We start from the raw sequence: 19,779 nt of genomic DNA, 5'->3' as shown, positions 1-19,779 counted from the left end.
GTGAAGCCTGTCCTGCTGCTTAACAACTTCCCACCCCTCAATGTGATGTCCCCAGCAAACCGTGCCTGCTGGAGTCCTGTAGTTTGCAACAAACATCACAACAACGAGAACGCCTCGGAGCCAGCTCTGATTTCCTCCCTAGCTCCAAATCCCTGCAAGTCTTCAGCTAATGCAGAAGTGCTGGTGTTTGCCATAAGCTTGCACTACCTTAGCAAATATTAGTGAGAAAGTCTTGATGCAACATGAGCTGAATCAGTTAAAAGTGCTTTGGGATTCGTTACAAACAGAGGGGAAAAAAGTTGGCCTCCACGTAAGATTACAGGTTTGTCAGGCCAAAGGTGAACATATACTTCAAATCCTCAGATACGCTTGTGGGTATATTTAATTAGAGCAATCCTTCAACGTCTCACAACCTCTCTTAGAAAACATTGGGAAACAGATACCCAGTTCAGCATCCAAGAATAAATGCGAGCTTCTTATTTTACTTGAAGGAGGTTAAAAAACCCTCACGCTTTTATCACGTCACAGCTTTGTACTGTTAGAAATAAGCAGCGCTGTTGCTGAAGAAAATGTTCAGGACCAGCTACTTCCTATTAGCAAGAGAGATTTCAGGATGTCAAGGCTGGTGCAGGGCTATCAATTTAAACAAGGGAGTGAGGTTAAGTGGAAAACCTCATACCAGACAACAGACAAAGCCAGATCCCAGGCCAAGAGAAGCTCAAACATGAGTACATAAAGCAGCGCAGCAAGGACAGGAGCATGCTAATCTAAGCAACACATCGACTCAAATATTCTGCAATGCAAACAACTAAAAAAACGAGGGCCTGATAATGCCATCTTGAAGCAAACATAATGAGAGCAGGATCTGGGCATGCCTCCCCTTGTTAGCTGCAACAATACCCCTGTCTGGACACGCACTGAACAGACTTTCTGCTGCCTGCCCTTCCTTGAGCCAATTGCATCAATTGAGCTGTTGACAAAGTCCAGCACTGAACCAGCTAAAGATAAAAACATACCGACCTGTGTCCTAAATTCTTGGACACCGATGAACACACAAATCAAAAGGCTGGGGAGTTCCTGGAGGCACGGATCTATTTTGGTAGCTCTTTCTGAGTCTCTCTGGAAGAGCAGTGGAAGAAAAGTCGGAGGATGGAGGTGGCTGTCCTAGCTCAAATCAGCTGTGTGTTTGTGCTACGAAGGCTGGCACTGAAAACAAAGGTTTAGCACTTCCTAAGAGTGTAACCTGAACACACAAACCAGCAGTTTCAGGCTCCCTGATTGCCAAGCAAAGCAATTATCCAAATGTTTAAGCCTGATGTGTCGGTATTACAAACACTGGCACAACCAGATGAGCTCCCAGATAAAATAAACAGGCACCAAGAAACCCAAAGCTGCTTAAGAAGAGACAAAGGTAGTAAAAAGGTCAAATTATAGCCTACTGATGTCCTCAAGCATTTCGTTTCCAAGACTAATTGGATCATCCTGCAGAAGGAACTGTCTGGAGAGCTGTCCAGACACACCTCAACAGGAAAAGCAGCAGCAGGAAACCAAACAAAGACAAAGGGGTTCCTGAAGTCTTGTAGTGATCGATCACCACGTTTGGCAAGACATTTCTTATGCTAATAAGTTTCATTAAGAGTATCTTATTGTTCTTACTGTTTTTGTGGGTATATAGAAGTACTCGTACCACCTCTAGTTCTTCTCTTCCATAGCTTTGTGTCCCACAGCAAACTCTTGGGCACTTTCTTTTTTTTCACTGTAATTTCTTGCCAAGAAACAAGTGTGACATCACAGACTCAGCTATGATACGATACACAATTTTACAACGAAGAATTAATAACGCAGGACAAAGCCATTGACCTCTTAAGCAATCTGAATAACATACGTCTATTGTTGGTGCAACTGTCAATTACAGAATATGAGCTGTGCAAAAATCCCCCCAAAAAACAATGAGCACTGCAGTCTGATTACTGACAAATTCAAATATGGCTAAACAAGGAAAAAGCAAAAAGCAAGCAAAAACATGCAGAGCCTGTAATCAGTATGAGGTAATGGGGCTCCCCTCAGTGTTTGAATAGCTTGTGGGTAGTTCTCCTGACCAGAATAAAGCCTCATTTAGTCAGTGTGCAAGAGTCTATTTGCAGCCCACATGCTCTTACCCACACAGCTACAGAATACCGAGCAAAATCAAGAACGGGCTTTAAAACGTACATTCAGCAAGCAAAGATAGCCTGCAGATCCGTAGGCAGTCAGGTTTTGCTATCATTACTTCTCTCCTCCCCCCAGCACAATACAGCTTCCCCTCCTCTCTCCAGTTCCCCCATCCTCCTAGATGCAGGTGGGAGAAGGGTGAAGCTCTGCTCTGAGCTCCACGTGCTCTCACAGGCTTTCCTGGTGGCTCGCTCCCAGACCATCCTCTCTTTGTTGCTGCTGCTGATTTTCATGGAGGTTATGGGAACTGGATTTAGAGATGCTGCTGCTCTGTTGGGTTTGATGGAAATTGGAGTGCGTGTTTGAAGGGTATGAGGATTGATGGGGAAGGGGACGGATGGATGGCACCACTGCAAAGCCCTATTCCTCTACAAAGACCGCCAAGCAAAGTAGTAAACACTGGGAAAATAAATTACTGTGAGGGTGGTGGAGCACAGGAGCAGGTTGCAATCTCCATCCTTGCAGATGCCCAACACCCCACAGGACGCCGTCCCGGGCAGCCTTCTCCAGCTGACTCCACCATGAGCTCAGGGGCTGGATTAGATGGATCTGCAGAGGTCCCTGCCACCCTGAACAGCGCTGTGATTCTGTGAAATGCCTTCTGAAAATGCCTCGAGGATGACGTACTGGACAACCCGTCGCTGGAGAACAAACCGCCCTCCCAACATGATTCAGAATTAGTTTATTCGGTTACGCTGGGCAGAAGCAAGAAAGAACAAATACATACTTATACCGAGGCCTCCAACTTCAAGTCAAATTAAAAACACAAGCTCTTCATGTAACCTGCCAGCTGCCTAGCAAAATTTTCCAGCGTCTCTTCACTCATTTTAATCAGTAATCCATCATTTTATATTTCTTCAGATTGTTTTGCTGCTGTTGCAGGAATATTAGACTGACGGTCTCCAAAACAATATCCAAGGGAGAGGAAAGAGAAATCCTTCAAAAGCAATAGCAGCACTGAGGCTGGAATATACACCCAGACTGGAGTGAGGCTCCAAACAAAGGAAATTCTGTTAAAAGTCTAATTTTTAGTCTTGAGGAATGATGCAGGGAAGTGTCAGGCTTGTCAACTCAAATCCTTTACTCTCAGCTCCAGAGAAATGCTTTTGTTCTACACCTAATTGCTATTATCTCATATTCCGATGTGTTCCAGACCAGATTGTTTAGTATATGGATGAATTCCCCTCCTTCCCCTACCCAGCTGTATTTTTACAGTCTGAGAAGCTTGAATCAAAAAATTAAACCTTAAGTGCCGTGCAATTCTGCATCTCTCCCCACTTAAAATAACTTACATTAATAATGTTGAATTGATTGCCACTGACTTTAACCACACTAGAGAGAGAATTTCCTTGAAGCCAAGGAATTACAGCCAGGACTGCCTGCAGAATGCAGTGCTTACACCAGCTAGAGACGTGAGAGTTACTTACTGCTAGGGACTCAGTCTTAAGACCAATTTCCTTGCCAAACATTCTCTGTTTACCACAACAAGCACTAGATTGTGGGGGTGATGTTGCTAAGAAGTTAGAAAGTAAAGCATTAGGACAAGAGCCTTAGCTGTGAGTGCAGTCAGTGCAGCACTGGACTGATTTGAGTAACAGTCTGAAAACCACAAAAGGGAATTATTTTGCAGAAAGACTACAAAAAGTAGAAAGTCAAACTTAGTTTATAAAATAGGTTTCTTCTCCCCTTTTCCTTTTATCTTTTTTGTATAACACAAACCTTTGGCACCTGCACGAAAGATGAGCACCACATCAGAGAAAAGCAGTCTGTGCTCCTTCAGACCTGAACTTGCCAGAGCAGAGACAAAGCAGGCTGAAAAGGTTGCCTGTGGAGGAACATTACAGCAAGACTGAGACACATTCAAGTCAAAATTAAGGAAAGGACAAGAAAGAGAATGCAAGTTAAATGCCAGGGCATTAATTCAGGACTAAGACGGTCCAAATGAATGCCCAGCCCCTGACTGCCTTGTTGTCTTCACAGGGTGAATCATTTCCCTCTCTTCACCGTGTTCCCTCCCGCAAAGCAGCAAAAATGCGACGTGCTCTCCATCAGCATGCTTTGTTTCCACTGACGTAATGTCCTTAATAAGAGCTAGGAATTAGATCTCAAATTTAACTGTGACTTAGACTGCCCGAGCCCTTGTCACCTCTGCCACGCAGGTAGCTGTGTCCTCTTACCATGATAACGAGTCCTCAGCTGCTTCAGGGCTCTGGCAATTTGTACAGCTCCAAGTCCTGTCTCCCAGGAACTGCTCAAAATTGCATGCTGGATGGCCAAACTAAAAATACAGACATCAGATCCTGTTCTACTCGCACAAAAGCAGGCATCAAACGCATCTACAAATTCTGCTGCAAACCAACATTCACCAAATCTATAATATTTTTCTTTAAAACCATTTCTTCAGGTTATTATTAAAAGGCACCAAAACTGACATCACTTACAATTACTACTAATCATTATAACAAAAATGAACTCGAAGCGAAAAGCTTGGCCTGACTGCAGCCAGTGGGAAAACAAAACCAAAAACCAAAACTGCAAGCAGTGAAAAGTTAAATTTAATTCCCAAAGAAGCAAAAGAAGTCTTAAACCAAAGGATCATCCTTGTTGCTGTCTGTTAAGTCTTTCAGGACTATCTAATTATTTAAGCATTGCTGCACAGCAGACAGACATCTGTGCGTTTTCAGACAACGTGAAATAAACAGAATATTCAAAATACGTCCAAGCCCAGTTTACTGACTCTTCCTCTTATTAAATGTAATTCCCATTTATTTTTCAAGAGGGATTTCAGCTCCTGGGTTCATATGCCAATGATATTAAAGTATCAGAAGCAGCTGTTGTTTTCTACAACAAGCAGCGTACGCACTCTGGAAGCTATAAAGGGCTTGTTTTGAGCTGAGTGATATGCTAATACCCCAGCAGCATTCGATCATACCAGAGGTACGAGGATGGAGGCTATGGACAATTCATGCACTCCGAGGGCTGCAGACTCAGAAGCAGTAACTGATTCACAGGTTCTGCTGAATAATCACATAAATTACACAAAAAGCAATTTGCAGGTTACATGGTGAATGCCTTCACTATTGAAATACAGATTTCTAAGCACCAGAAGAATTCAATATCCTGGCTCTACACATTTTGTTACCGAGTATTTACACTGCTGACAAGGTAGTCGGCACACCATGACAAGCTGAAGTTTGCAGACAGTTTCTGCACAAGTCTGCCAACGCTGCAATCCACAGAAAAGCCCCACTCTCTGACAAAACTTCACTCGGCAGCTGTAATCCATCCGTTTCCTCTGCTGACACCAACGCGAGGCTAAACAAGGCGGTATCTGAAGTCAACAGCAGCATGGTGCTGACAAGAGGTTTCAGGAGAATGCATTTATTGCTCGTCTGCCACTTATGCCATGTTCCATGGGTCAGTAAATGAAATTTCAGACTATTTTGACAAATGTTCAGTGTGTTTGTCTGAACCACATGCAAGCTTGGTTTTGTAGCTAAGAACACAGCAAGCGAGCTGCTGTCAGGCATCATCCCTTCGTGCTGTGCCCAAGCGAGCCACCAGCCTCCACATCCACAGGAGCTGGCAGAGGCTCAAGCTCTGGATGTGCCAACGGGCGAGTGAGGAATCACAGCCTGTAATCAAGACACATCCAGCACCACGAGGTGCTCTCAACACGGTGCTTGACTCAAGGATGCTGCTTGACTTCATTTTTTGGTGTGTGCCTACCAAAATGCTCCTACGCTGCTTCTGCGTGACAGGTGCGCCTGCATCTGTGGCTCCTCTAGTCATTTTGGAACGGGAGAGGCTGCTCTGCCTCAGTGAATTACAAATTAAATGGGACGAAGGCAGATACTTGAGCAAGCAGCACAGAGCTGTCAGTCATGAGTCTGAGGTTACTGACAAGCAGGCAGCAGGAAACAGGCTGGTAACGTGACGAGCCAGATCTCCTAACTCATGCACAATTAGCAAAATATCAGGCTATTTCCATCACCTTGGAGCTAGATATCAGATTGCCTTCTTCCAGTAACAGCAAAGTTTCATTTTGTTTTTTATCTCCGTTCATTTATGCAAGATTACAGCAGGGTACGTTAACCCAACACGTCACTAACAGCTTGCTATTCCCCTCCACACTGCCATCAGCCTTTGTTCTTGCATGCAGCAGACAGGGATGAGTGGCAGGCAGTCTGCATTCTGACTTCATTACACCTCTGGGCCTTGCAGGAATCGTTGATATTTTTTCATGTGTCATGCGGAAACGGAGGAAGGACAGTTAGCTCACGGTGTTTTGTGGAACAGCTGCTACGTGATCGAGGCAAAATTAGAAGACTCATCCTGCAGAATTCGGCGTGCTCTCAATTCTGTTTTAATTGAAAGGGAAAATGATGGCATCCAGCACTTGCCACAATGAGACGCACGGTATAACTTGTGTTTTGCAAGCTAGCAGTAACGTCAAACACTAACCTGATCCTTCTGCACTGCTAGCAAATCGGTAACGATGCTTTCCCGATACTCTGAAGGTGTGAAATCACACTTTGATCATCTACATTCTGCATCCAGTTGGCTTGACAGATGAAAGTAGGGGCTTATTATTAAAACTTTTCAGCTTTGTGTTTCTGGCCATAATGTTATTAGCCAGAAACTGGAAAACAAGCTTTAAAAACGATACAAGAATGTGACCACGCTTTAACCCCCTAAAAAGAAGGTAGCTAAAACTTCAAAGCATCTAACAGCTGGGTATTTACACTGTGGGACTACAGAACGGAGCCTGGCATTTGCCTATCTGGAAAGGACTCCAATGTGTTCTGACCCCGTAGAGGTAACCGTGTAAAGCCGACCTCTTGAATTTCCACTTTGGTCCCACAAGCAGGAAAAAGCCTGCTAGGAAGAAACACAAGCACCTCACTAGCAGCAGCCAAGCCATGAACTAAACCATTTCTGCTCCAAACAAAAGCATTTCCACCCAACAGAGCTGTCAAGCTTATCCCAAAGAGGTGCAAACAATAATTTAGCGAGAAGGCTCTTCCACAAAGCCTGGCAGCAGGGACTGAAAGGCCTCCCACATCATACCGAAAGAGGAGCCAGGATGTTTAATGGGACCTGCTGTCTCTCTGTGGCAGTTCTTCCCATTGCTGCTGCAGGGGAAGAGCGCTGCCAGCTCTGGGAATGCTCTGACCCCGAGGAAGGAGCAGGTCCCTGCTCCTTGTGACTTGAAGCCCTGGGGAAGCAGTGCAAAGAAAAAGCAGGCGGGCTCCAGCATGCCTTCGGAAACGGCCGAAGCACAGGTTTTCCCTCTAGACCATGTCACCAAAGTGACAGCCCAAATCACTTTTGCACGCTCCGTACCATCTCCCCACCTTTTCCACCTGCAGTGAGACAGGCACGGTGCAGTCTGGGGACTCCTCATCTCGTACAAGCATCCAGCACAACGTCCCCCTGCCTGCTTGCTCCTGCAGCACCAGCTCAAACACCTTCCCAACATAAAAATGCATTTAAAAGACAACCAGAAATGAACTTCAAGTAAATGTTTTCAAATAATCCCTCTGTTCTGAGGCTTATTTTCCAGCTGTCTTGAGCCATCACTAAGCTTCGAGCATCTGAGCTTAGAGATGAAAATAGTAATTAAAATTTGACTGCTATTAACTGGAAAATTAAGATTCACGATCAGAGTTCTTCAAATATTAGCAGCACTTTTTGCATACAAAATGTTACAGGGATGTGCTTGGGACACTGGAGAAGCTTAACCACATGTATGGCTGTGATGGGAAACTGCTGGCAAAAGGGCAGCAAGTTTGGCACAGGGAATTGGGCACAGATAATGCTAATTTAATTCACCAGTGCATTATTTTTTAAATACACAATGGGAAAAGGTATTAGAAAAAAGCAGCCTTCTAGTAAAAACCTTTCTGCGTGCATTGCTCAGACCCAAACCAACGTAGAAACAAATGTTCAGATAAAAGCAGGATGTAAACTTGGGTAACACATAGCTGGTATTTGACTTCTGGCATACCCATAAGCTCTTGACTACTTTGCAAAATAAAAACGTTTCAACTGCTTTGAATTTCTTCAAGGAACAGCAGCCATCAAAGGAACGCAGCTATTTCACACAATTTATCATAATCTGGAAAATAAAATGCTTGTTTAGAGCAATTTCTAACACTTTCCACCACATATTTATGAATAGCTGTCTTTCTGAAACGCACAGCGACAAGATGCAGCACCCACGGACCATGAAATTTTATGTAGAGTATTTTATGTCAAATAAATGTTTTATATTGAAATGTCTTTTATAAAAACTTGGTCAATCCTGGTGAGTGCTATCCAAGCAAACTGCTTTGCACTCAAATTTGCCGACAGTCACTGTAGGCGGACGTTATTTCTAATTCTCAGACTGATTTCAAGAGACTTACACTGCTAACTGGTAAATCTAGAGTAGAAAACCCAGTGAGGAACACCCCCAGGAAGGTTTTTGCTGCCAGCGAGAAACCCAATTAACTCAAAGGTGGAAGAGATGTTCCTCCAGGTCATTCAGTCTGTGCTAACGAAGAGGTGAACCAACCCAGATGCCTCAAGCTAACAGCAACTTACGTGTTCCCTAAAGCCAAATTTAAAATCATCAACAAGATGAAGAAGAAAAAACAAAGCAAGTCCCCAGCTTTTCAGCTGTGGGTGGGGTGCTGGAAGGTTTCTTTCAACATGGAAACTCTAGTCTGAAAAAAACACAACGACCTACCACCATCCTAACAGGAGAAACTGAGCACAAAGAGCATGTAAAGACAGATGCCTTGCTCACAAAATGCCTCTGACATAAAAATATTAACCAAAAAAAGAACAACGATGACAGAGAAGCAGAGAAGCTAAATGAACGAGTTAAATGAATTAACTTGGACCAGAAGATCTGAAGAAATACAATTTTTTTTTTTTTTACCAAGCTTTAATTTTAGTTTGTGTTGCCCTTTGTCTGCTTAGAGGCTCCAAAACACCTACTGCAAGCCAGCATCATGCTTTTCATTCAGATGCATCAAATAACGTTTTAAAGGGGCTGATCTTCTGATATATGAAATTACATTACTAGAAGAAAACTTGGAAGTGATCGCAAGAGATCAAGAACAATGCAAATTTGAAAACTCTGTTTCGTTTCCAATGCAGTTCTCCAGCTACACAGAAAAATGGATTTTCAAGGTAGACTTAAATCCAAATGTAATTACGCCCTTATTACATATAGGCACAGAAATAAAAAGCCGAGGGGATATGGGTACAGCTAGCCATGCCATTATTTAGGAAGAGTCTTTAGCAGGATCAAATTGGAAATTATATTTGAGGGGAAATTCAGTTTCCTATATTCCCAAATGGATGCTTGAAGATATTCTCCAACCTATCTTTGTTTTCTTACCTTTTCACTATTATTTACAGGCAGACCACTTGCTGACAACTCTCTCTTTCAAGGACCTACCTGGTTTCAGAAGATACACTTATGTCCTCTCCAGAACCTGGCCCAGGTTCTGGCACTTTGTGCTGGTTCCTGCCCAGTAGCCAGGGGAAGGCTTTGAGAAATTAAGATTGTTCTATAAAAATATTGAACTGTTTGCTATTTAAGGACTAAAAAAAAAAGCACAGAATTATGAATAGTTAAGAGGAAATTTCAGCAAAATTTGTAACCTACAACTGTCCCTAATTATCAATGGAATTTCTAATGGAATTAAGTTGGCATGCTCAGTTGTGTGGACAAGATGACATTCCTCAAGTAATTCAAGGAAAACCTTCATCCCCAAAGACTCATTAGAACAACATCCAAAGGCTGCAAGCAATTCAGAGACTTTTTTTTTCAGCCTAGTTTCCTGAAGAACTGAGGCTATGAAGGGCCATTAAAATCCTAAGAGGAAACTTAAGAGGCAGCTTCAGGCTCTTTAACAGCACCAACGTTATAAATCTATCTCCACAGAAACAGTCCTGAAATAAAACTTACTCATTTTATCACTGAGAGGACTTGAACAACAACAACAACAAAAATTGCAAATGCAAAGCAGTAATGGACTTTCTTCTGTAAAAAAAAAAAAAAAAAAAAAAAGAAAACGATTTGATAGCTGTCAGCACCGCAAGCAAGTAACAGAAGGGAAAGGCTGCCCCGACACGCCTCAGCCCCAACAGCTTCTGGCCTCACACAGCCCTGCAGCAAGCACTGACCATGTTTTATTTATCTGAGGGCACAGTTCATGAAAATATGCCATTATCCCAGGTGAAAGGAGGCTGTCCCTGGTGTCTTTTGGAGGATTTTTGCCAGCGTGCTGGCACTACTGTGGTAAGAATCAGAATAATATGATTAAGACAGGAATACAAACTGTGACTGTAAGGATGATCTATTAAAGAATAAAGGCAGCCACAGAACACCAAGAATAATCCAGAGTCACGTGTGACTGCATTATGTCATATACAAATTCCAGCTCCCCTGATTTTTCCCATTAACATCCTTACAGATGCCCAACCCCCTCCTGTGGAGCAACAACCCGCTGTCTCTGAACAAATCCACCCCGGCACGTAAAGCTACCTAAACCCAGATGGACTAGACACTGCCAGCGACAACCACAACTGCCAAAATCGTGCAGCTATAATGAAAACCCACGATTTCTAAAACCTGGACTAGAACCAAATTCCTCCACACAAATCAGTGCAAAATAATTCATCGTTAAAGTCTCAAAACAACAGCACAAGCTTTGCGATCTAGCCATGTGAAGGCAAGGACACAATTAAAACTCCCTTCACTGACAGTAGCAGAAGATGGCTAGAAAAAAGAAAAGGCAAAAAGGCAAAATTAAGGCCACATTTATGTAGGGCTGTTGTGCTTCATGTTCTTTACAACCTGGCAGACAGCTGGCAAATAACACAATGCAGGTAGGGATGAGGATGCTTGGCACCTGGAGTGCCTGCTGGAAGCAGCACGCTGACCTCTTCACATCCAGGATGTTTCCAGCCAGGATTTTATCGAGTCTGACAGCAGCCTTCCTCCAGCAACAAGAGTCATCCCTCCGCCTGAGGCAAGCAGAGGAGAGGGCCACGAAGGCGAAGCATTAATCATCTTCTCCAGGTAGCTGATGATCCTGTCAGGAGGCAGTGAGCAGAGAGGTGGCACTCCTACCTGGCAGTGTCCTGTGATGAGGGGCATGCTGTCATTGCTTTCCAAGGGAGAATCAAATAAAATCATTTACATTAAACAAAAAAATATGTTTAAGACTGATCCTCGGCAAATGCACGCTTATTCTGATTAGGCATTCCAGAACTGTTGGGGGAAGTCTTATGGAAGAAGATGTGTAAGATTTTCACGAGGGGGAAAAAAAATCTCCCGGATTTTAAAAGGATTTTACCCTTTGACAATGACACAGCAGGAAACAGCTCCATGCACCAAATACTGACAGGTGAATTTCACTGAGAAGATAGAAAGATCGTGTAGGAGAATAACAGGGTCACAGTGTTACACGGCTTCTCTTAAGGACACGGCATTAGCATTCATGGTATGGAAGGCAGAGATAAGGAAGATAAGGAGAACTGGGAAAAATATTTTTACTTTAAGCCATGTGAACAGCGTAATGGATTTTCTTGTTGGGTAGCACATATGGCTTTGAAATGGCTTTGGCAAATGCAGACTGCTAGGAAATATAAGGGCGGCGGTAGACAGGAAGCCTTTAAGGAACCCAGAGAACTGCAGTGTCCTGAGATAGCATCTCCAAACAAGCATGACAGATGAACACGTGGAAAGTATTTTCTAGATTGCAGCTAACAGACAGCACACACGGTGCCCACAGCACCTCTGGTTAGGGAATACACAAGTCCTGAACTCCTAGCCTGATCCTGCTTTGCATTACCAAGGCATAGCCCTATTATTGCAGTGCTCAGCTTACTTGTTTGCCACGGAAGGCAAATCAATAGTGCTCTGTTTGTTCACTGTCCAAACCAGCAGATCCTATGCTTAGTGCTCAGGAATCCCTGGAATCAATTTTAGCAACAGTCAATGGCTCTGGCATCCACCTAACAAGGGACCAACTTCTCTGCTAGATACAAAGCAGCTAGTTAAGAAGTAAGTTGTTATTTTAACTAGTAAGTTGTTATTTAAAATCCACAAGAAAACTCAAAGCACTAAACTGATGAGATTTTATCAATTTGAGGAGATTAAATCATGGTAAACGTGTTGCTTAGCTTATGTAATGACACCAATCATCTTTTTATTCTGATTTATTGAGCCCTAAAACAAGAGGATGGCTGCTTATCTTCCAGCGATCGTGACTTAACTGCAGTGTAATGTGCAAACCACAGATGTTCCGAAAAGCAACACGACAGAAATGAACAATGCAAACTTCAACTGTTTCCAGAGTAGGCAGAGGGGAAAAAAAAAGAGTGAAGGGGACCTACAAATTTTAAGGAATGCTTTATTAAAAGCTGAAAGCCATAGTAAGCAAGTTTGCAAAGAAGATTAGAGTCTTAAAAAAATGAGCATGGAAATTGGCAGGAGGTCTACAGGATTACATTCACCAGATAGGATGCAGTCAACGTGCTGGAGGGCAAATGCAGCCTCCAGAGGGAGGTGGGAGGGCTGGAGGGAGGGCTGACAGCACCCCATGAGGCTCAGCAAGGCCTTGGAACACTCTCGGAAGGTAATCTATAGATGCAGAGGTAGAGGGCTGAATATCAAGGTGATCTCCATGCAGCATTTATGAAAATGGATGCTGACTGCTGAAGTTTGTTGTATGGCCTCCCAAAAAGTTACCGAGGTTTTGCAGAGTGTGTGGGGAGGAAGTGTAGAATTATTACAACCGTAGAAACAAAGAAGAATGCATGTCAAGGTGACTTGATGATCAGTGGCTGACAGAACCTGCAGGGGAAGAGGCTCAGTAGCTGACAGCTCCTTCCTCGAGCTGAAGGAGGCCCTGAGGGTTAGGAGCTGAAGCTGCACTAACACAGCTGGTCAAATAAGATTTTTTTTCTTTTTCTTTTTTTTTTTTTTCAGCCATTAATTGAACAACTTGAGCTCTGAATTTTGTATAATTTCCCGATCAAGACTCTTTTCTCAACAACTACGAGTATATGCTCTGGTAGGAGCCAGAGATCTAATGCAAAAAATAAGCAGTTCCTTAAGCAGGGAGAGATCAGAACCATCCCTTGCAGCCCGGTCTGTAATGCAAACATTCTCAGTACTACTGCTCTCCAAAAATCAACAGTAAGGGTTTGATATCTCTGATGTGACTACAAACACGACTTCTTCCAGGATCTGCAAGAAAGCCATTAGTTTTGATGGCATAACACCAGCCCAATGAGCTGAACAAACTCCTGCTCCACGCTGTAAATAACCAGAGGCAGGCTTCACATTATCTGCTGACCTCTCAAGCAGCCACACTTAGCCTGAATGCCTGCAAAAGGATCCCAGGATCTGCAATCTGAAATGGCATCAGTGAAACAGCCATCTCCTCCAGGAGAACCACAAAGACCACTCGAAGTGCATTTGGTTTGGCTTTTACAGTCCCACAGTCAAACGGCCAAAGGGATTTTCTTACAAGATCTCTACACAGCCATTCATATGCAGAACTATTTGCATACAGACATACTTGCATACCTACCTGTATATGGCGTATGTGCACATATATATTACATTTATACCAGCTGTATATTTGTATTACGCATGTAGGAGTGTCTCAGGGAAAATTCATTAAGGGAAAATTCATTACAATTCTCTTACGAATCACATTGTGCATTGCAAGTATGCTCTCGAGAGGGACGGCGCACAGCAGTTTCACTTCCCAGTGCAGTGCTCAGCCACTACATGACATCTATGCCCTACAGAGACAAAAACTAACTCAAGCTGCAATTATATCCTTTGAGGCTAATTGTAAAAGCTGTCATTTCTCTCCCTTGCATAAGTTATTCTCTCCAGATAAGCGTTATTAGTTTTGTTTCGTGATGCTGTAGAGACTTGCTTTGGATAACCCAGAACAATACCTGTTAAAATATAAGCAGTGTGTGTCACCAAGTGCACTGAAGACTAAATTCTGATAAGCACCAAAAAAAGTTCGCATGGTAGAACACACATTTCACGTATAACTGAATAAGTGCAATGAATCTCCAAAGGAGTTTAATAAATAAAAAAAATTAGTCTCTGCATTTTTTTTTTTTAACTTAGAAGACTGACAAAAAAACCACTCAATTTCCTTTTGACTTCTTCTATAGCTGCTGCTGTCTGAAAAAACTTCCATGCTACTAGAGCAGCAGTACTTACTTTGAATGCTCGCCTCTCCTTTTCTGAGGAAGGTGTGTTTTTAAAAGCAGCTTGCATTCTTCCCCTGTTAGGGCTCCCAGGATTTCCAGTTTCTGAGCGAGGTCAGGGGATCCAGGACAGTGATTTCTTCATCATTCTTTGGGAAGAGGACGTTACTGCCTGGCTTGTCTGATGCCTCGCAGGGCTGGCAAGCCTCTAAAGCCTCAGAAGATCTGACACAAGCCTGTGCTAGGGAGCATCACTCCTTACGAAACCTACCCACACACAGTCAGTCTGCTTCCCTCTGGCAGTTACAGGTGCCAGATTTGACACTCAGCAATAGGTGCGTAGCCGTACCATTCCCAAGGAGCATATACCCTGGCAAGATGCTGGAACAATTCAGTCCGGCACGGCAAACAAAGATAGTGCTTCAGCCTGCCACCTCCACCAGCCTGCTTTTGTTCCTCAAGCTCCATCCTGCCTGAGACTTTCCACGCTTTGCAGCTTGGAAGGCTGCCTGGCACTCTGTGCCAAGGTGGTATAACACAACTGTAAATAAAACCACTTCCAGAAGAGGCTTCTACCAATTTTTTCCCACCTTAGGCTAACAGTCTCACCCCAGCCCTGCAAACGCTGATGAATACCAGACTGGCTACAAAGTCTTATTGAAACAAAAAATAGAAGGAAAGATGAACTTGCAATCCAAGTAAGATAAATAAGGTACACTGCTTCAATTTGCATTTTCAATGAACTCTTCAAATCAATACCTACCTAGAAAATTTGCTCAGTCTTTAAGGTTAACTTTGCCAAAAGTATCTGAAGAGTTCAATTTAAATGAGTGATCCTGACCACGCCACGTGTAAATTTGATATGCTGAAGGTAAGCACCCATATAATGCACGGTGATACAGCTTCAGAGATGCATGTCAGGGGAAGTTACTGCTTTTGTTCATCTCTACCACCACACCATCTCAGCTGAGAGGTACACATCCACAACACGTCCAGACTTCTTATGGGTCAATAAAAGCATGCAACGTTAAGGCTTGTGAAGAAAAAAAGTAGCACTTTGGTAGAGACAGAGAAGAATGAGATATGCTTGCTGGCCCTTAAGTTGAAGGCTGCTCATGTAGCTGTGCCAAAACAACTCACTGTCGCTTGCTCCACAGAGCATATGCAGCTAGAGGGAAAATCTTAGAAACAAGAAGCAAAAGACCATCTATTTTGGGGATGTGATGCTCAAATTGTTGACCATAAGGTAATATGGTACGTAAGACGACCACATTGAGTTTACTTTCTCGGATAAAGCACATTTTTGTTTAAATATCTGCTCTCTGATACACTGAGTCACCCTACTGCCTGAAGTACCAGCTGAAATGCTATAAAAGGACTGACTGGGAATCACAGAGCACAGCATGTGTAGCTGTTTAGGAACAAAATGCTTTAAATAAACCACTGACTCACCTTGTCACGCAAATGGTGCTCTGCAGCCTCAATATTCAAGGGATCGTCAAAATTCAAAAGATCCTGGAAAAGAACCAGAAAACATTATAGGGTTTCCCCCCATACCCTCTTCAGTGATTATACAAGAAAACCTAAGCCCTAATGAACAAGGAAATGAAGCAATGCAAACAGGACCAGCAAGCACAGTGCCATTTTCTCCCTGCCTTAGTAGGTATCCCTGCCAAAGGTAAACGCAAATAAATTTGGTGGTTGCAAACTGAATCACAAGTCAATTAAAAGACAACCACAGCAAGGCACTCGACCCCAAGCTGGCTGCACGCCACATACAGAGATGGTACTAAATGAAATTTTTAAGGGACATTCAAAGTTTCAGGAAGCACAACTGCTGCTGATTTCTGTTCAAGGGTAAAGTAAACCCTAATTACGTTCAGACCTGCAAACAGCCTGGTGATAAAGCAGGAAGAGTTTCCTTAATGCCACTTCCAGTAGCAAAGTAATTTCATTCTCTCTAACCTAGAGCCTGAAAGACTGGAAATTTTAGGGTAACGGGAAAAACATGGCCCAGAAGGAAAGGGCCTGCAAAGACCCAGCAGCTGACATGTGGGACGCAGAGAGCAGAAATAGACAAAATAAATCTCAGGTCTATCAATTTCATCTTAATATTAACTCTGGAAGGAGAAAGGGTTAAGAGCAAAGGAAAGCAAGCTGCTGCTAACAGGTGAGTCATCACAAAAACAATGCTGAAACACAAAAACCCCTATTCTGCCTGCAGTCTAAACCAATTTTCCCCGTTGAAGACTGTCACCATTTCACATGTGAGAAGGGCTTGCTGCTTTCAGGCTGGTTTTCACCCGCTTCAAGAAAACAGCAGAAGAATCTGCACGACTAACAGATGCAGACTTCTCCCCAGAAAAGCCAGCTTTTTGAAAACAAGTTGTTTTTAAGAAGCAGGCTGGGAGGGAAATGCAAGAGGCAAGCTGCAAGGCATGGCTCTTAGAGGACATGAGAAACCCCTGCAGCCTCTGATGCGTGACCATCGCTGCTGCTGTTTGCCCAACGGATTATGTGGATGTGCAGTTCTGCCACTGAAGGGACTTCTTTATCCCTCCGCTGGATTTCGTCTTCTTCCACTTACTTAACATGCAATGGGAGACTAACTGTGAAATGCAGTTACTCTTTGTTGAAAAGGCAAATGTTCCCCGATCTCCTAAATCAACTTACTCCTCTCTGGAGCAGCCTAGGGCTAACAAAGCTTACAAAGCCCATGGTGATGCTCCTCGGCCAAGTTTCTCAAAGCTTGCCCTGCACGCCCTTGAGCATGCATGTAAGTATTCAAAGCACTGAGACTGCAGGACAGTGATTAATCCCTAAACATCACTCTTAAAAACCAGAACACCAACACAATTTTCTGAGTGATGATGAATTTCTAGTTCAGGCAAAGCAGCAGAAGGAATTTCTTAGCGTGTGGAAGATCCCAAGTAACTCATTACCAAAATATCCTGTAATAGATTTGCAACCAAAAGTAAAAATCTATGAAAACATGGGCATTACAGACCATCTGCACAAGTCCTGCAGTTAACAAAAGCACAAACTGATTTTTATATTTATACAACACCCACTGAGGTCTAAGGGAACAACAACCTTACGAGGCAACATAAGGTGATGCTGAAACCATAGCAGGCAGGGAAAGGGAAACTGGATATGCAAAATATTCATTTACTTACAGTAAATAAAGAGTTTAATCCCCAGACAACATCCTGCAAAAAGAAAAACAAAGTCAGTTAGGCATACATTTCAGGTGTTTTGAACAAGCTGACAAACTATTTTTTATATTAATCCATTAAATTACTAGAAATTAAATCTAGATTAAGGACTTTTACTAGCTTAAATGAAAATACTGTAAAAGCTTCCACATCTCATGGATGCCTGATATTTACAAGTCACCAAAAAAACCAATACTGAATATTCAAATACAAGTTCAGATCTTCCTGTGCGTACAGGAGCCTTATTCCTGTGGCTTCTCTGCACAAGGAGAGGAGTACCTTATATGCCACCACCTGAGAACTGCACTGCTTAGTTCAAACCACGCATATAAAACAATGTAGCTGTTTGGTCTGAAAATTGAAAAATTATAATTATGTCAGACAAATATTTGAAACTGTGTCAAGATGGAGAAAACAGATTGAGATTCAGTATGAGCACAGAGTGATACCATCCTCACGTGAGCATATGTCTCAAATTATTTTCTTGCCTTTAAGCATCTATTTTAAAAATATTTGAATAGAGAGGATTTGCAGTTGCTAAAAACAGGAAGCTTCAGGGGAAACTGTCTCCAAATGTTGCCTCATTTGGTGTCATCAAATGCAGCTTGTTTTGGGGTGTGCATCTCCAAAACACGTCCGTTAGCACTGACCTAGGAGCCAACATCCTCAATTACAAGGTTCAAAGACTAAGAAAATGCACAAGAACTAATATTACACAAACAGACTCGAACAGATCACCCACTACCAACTCCAAGACTTTCTAGAGAAAAAAATATTTTCTTTAGCAGCAACATAACTAAACTTCTCTACTTCAAAATCCCAGTGAAGTCTGGGCACCGGAGCTCAAACCTACCAGCCAATTGTGCAAGATCAGCGCCGCACGCCCTGCTCTCGCAGCCAGCTAGCACTTGACTGCCTACCAACAAAATCCACGCTGCCTGATTTCCACTAGTGGGACAAAGACTGCACGTTAATTGTTTCGTGGCTAAGATGTACCCTTCACAATATAGCCTCAAAGTAAAAAGTGCCTAGCCATGGCTAAAAAGCTCCAATAAATGAGTATATTTCTGCTTGTTTCTTGTTCTGGGCACATTAGCTGAAAGTGGTGGACCACAGAAATCCATATCCCCTGAAAATGCTATCCAGTTATGTCCTAATGTAAAAAACACCATGTCAGCATTACCTGAACAACAGCCTCTTACAGTCCCATTTTCCTTTGATCTTGCAGAAACAATCTGCTCAGTGCAGCTACTTTTAGTAACGCGAAGCTGCCCAACAGAGCTGACACTGCCACCGAGAATTTCTAGTTTGTGTCTTCTCCTAATGGAGCTTCTGAAACCACCAGGTGGGGCAAGGACAGTGACTTTTTCAAATATACTCATCTTCTCTGGCAGCATGGACACAAACTGCAAAAAAGGGCACACCAAAGATACCTTAAAATTAGTTACCCATATATTTGAAGACTGCAGTGCTGAGCAGTCACCTCTCCTCCCAACCAACCCTGCTGGCAGGTTTTTGGGAAGTAAGAGAAAGCAGACTACTCCAAAGAGGGGATGAAAGCCCTCATTTTGTCCTTTACTGCAGTCCTCTGTTGCTCAGCTACAATCACTGTAGCGGGGCGTAGCAGAGGTTAGCAAACCATGGCATTAAGGACACCCCTGCCCTGCAAAGCCAGGGATAAACTACTCGTACAGCACAGTGGTGCAAGAGGAAAGTCACTGATCAGAGGAGGATTTCAGCAGTGTGGGTAGCCCGGAGAGCAGGACAGGCACGAAGGTCTCAGCTTCCACTCCACTGTCCTGCTGTGGCATCACCAAAGCACGGTGATTTGCTCTCCTCCTCTTGAAGAAGCCAGAATAAATTAATTTTTTAAGGGCTGTCTTTTAACCACAACGTGTAGCAGCAGACCGTGGCTGGGGAATGTCATGCAGAATGAGGATCCTGAGTGTTAGAAAACATTCAAAAGAGGCACAAGGAGCTCACCCTAGTGCACTGGGGTCCGCCCATTTCCAAATCCTGCCTGAATGCCAAAATGGCACTGCCAGGGTTGCAAAGCCTTTACAACTGTTACCTACCAGCATGGCTAAAACCAGCCAAAAGAGCAACT

The 19,779-nt window shown here is 43.2% G+C and overlaps 1 protein-coding gene across 3 annotated transcripts in view; it reads right to left on the bottom strand.

The window, feature by feature from the left end:
* Window positions 1-19,779, bottom strand: part of UBE2F (ubiquitin conjugating enzyme E2 F (putative)) — a 67,002-nt gene that overhangs the window by 7,243 nt on the left and 39,980 nt on the right. For 2 of the 3 annotated variants that reach the window (XM_066999804.1, XM_066999805.1), the window contains exons 8-9: window positions 17,634-17,666; window positions 15,910-15,972 (exon numbers count right to left, since the gene is read on the bottom strand). In XM_066999804.1, coding sequence (XP_066855905.1) covers window positions 15,910-15,972; window positions 17,634-17,666 — 96 coding nt within the window. Of the gene's footprint in view, window positions 1-15,909; window positions 15,973-17,633; window positions 17,667-18,685; window positions 19,079-19,779 lie in introns of those variants that run through there. The other variant, XM_066999803.1, reaches the window with a different exon arrangement.

The sequence above is a fragment of the Anser cygnoides genome, chromosome 6 (assembly GCF_040182565.1).
Source record: "Anser cygnoides isolate HZ-2024a breed goose chromosome 6, Taihu_goose_T2T_genome, whole genome shotgun sequence".
In the NCBI taxonomy this organism is placed as follows: Eukaryota; Metazoa; Chordata; class Aves; order Anseriformes; family Anatidae; genus Anser; species Anser cygnoides.
The sequence above is the reverse complement of the archived record's forward strand: the minus strand, read 5'-3'. Positions and strand labels throughout refer to the sequence as shown.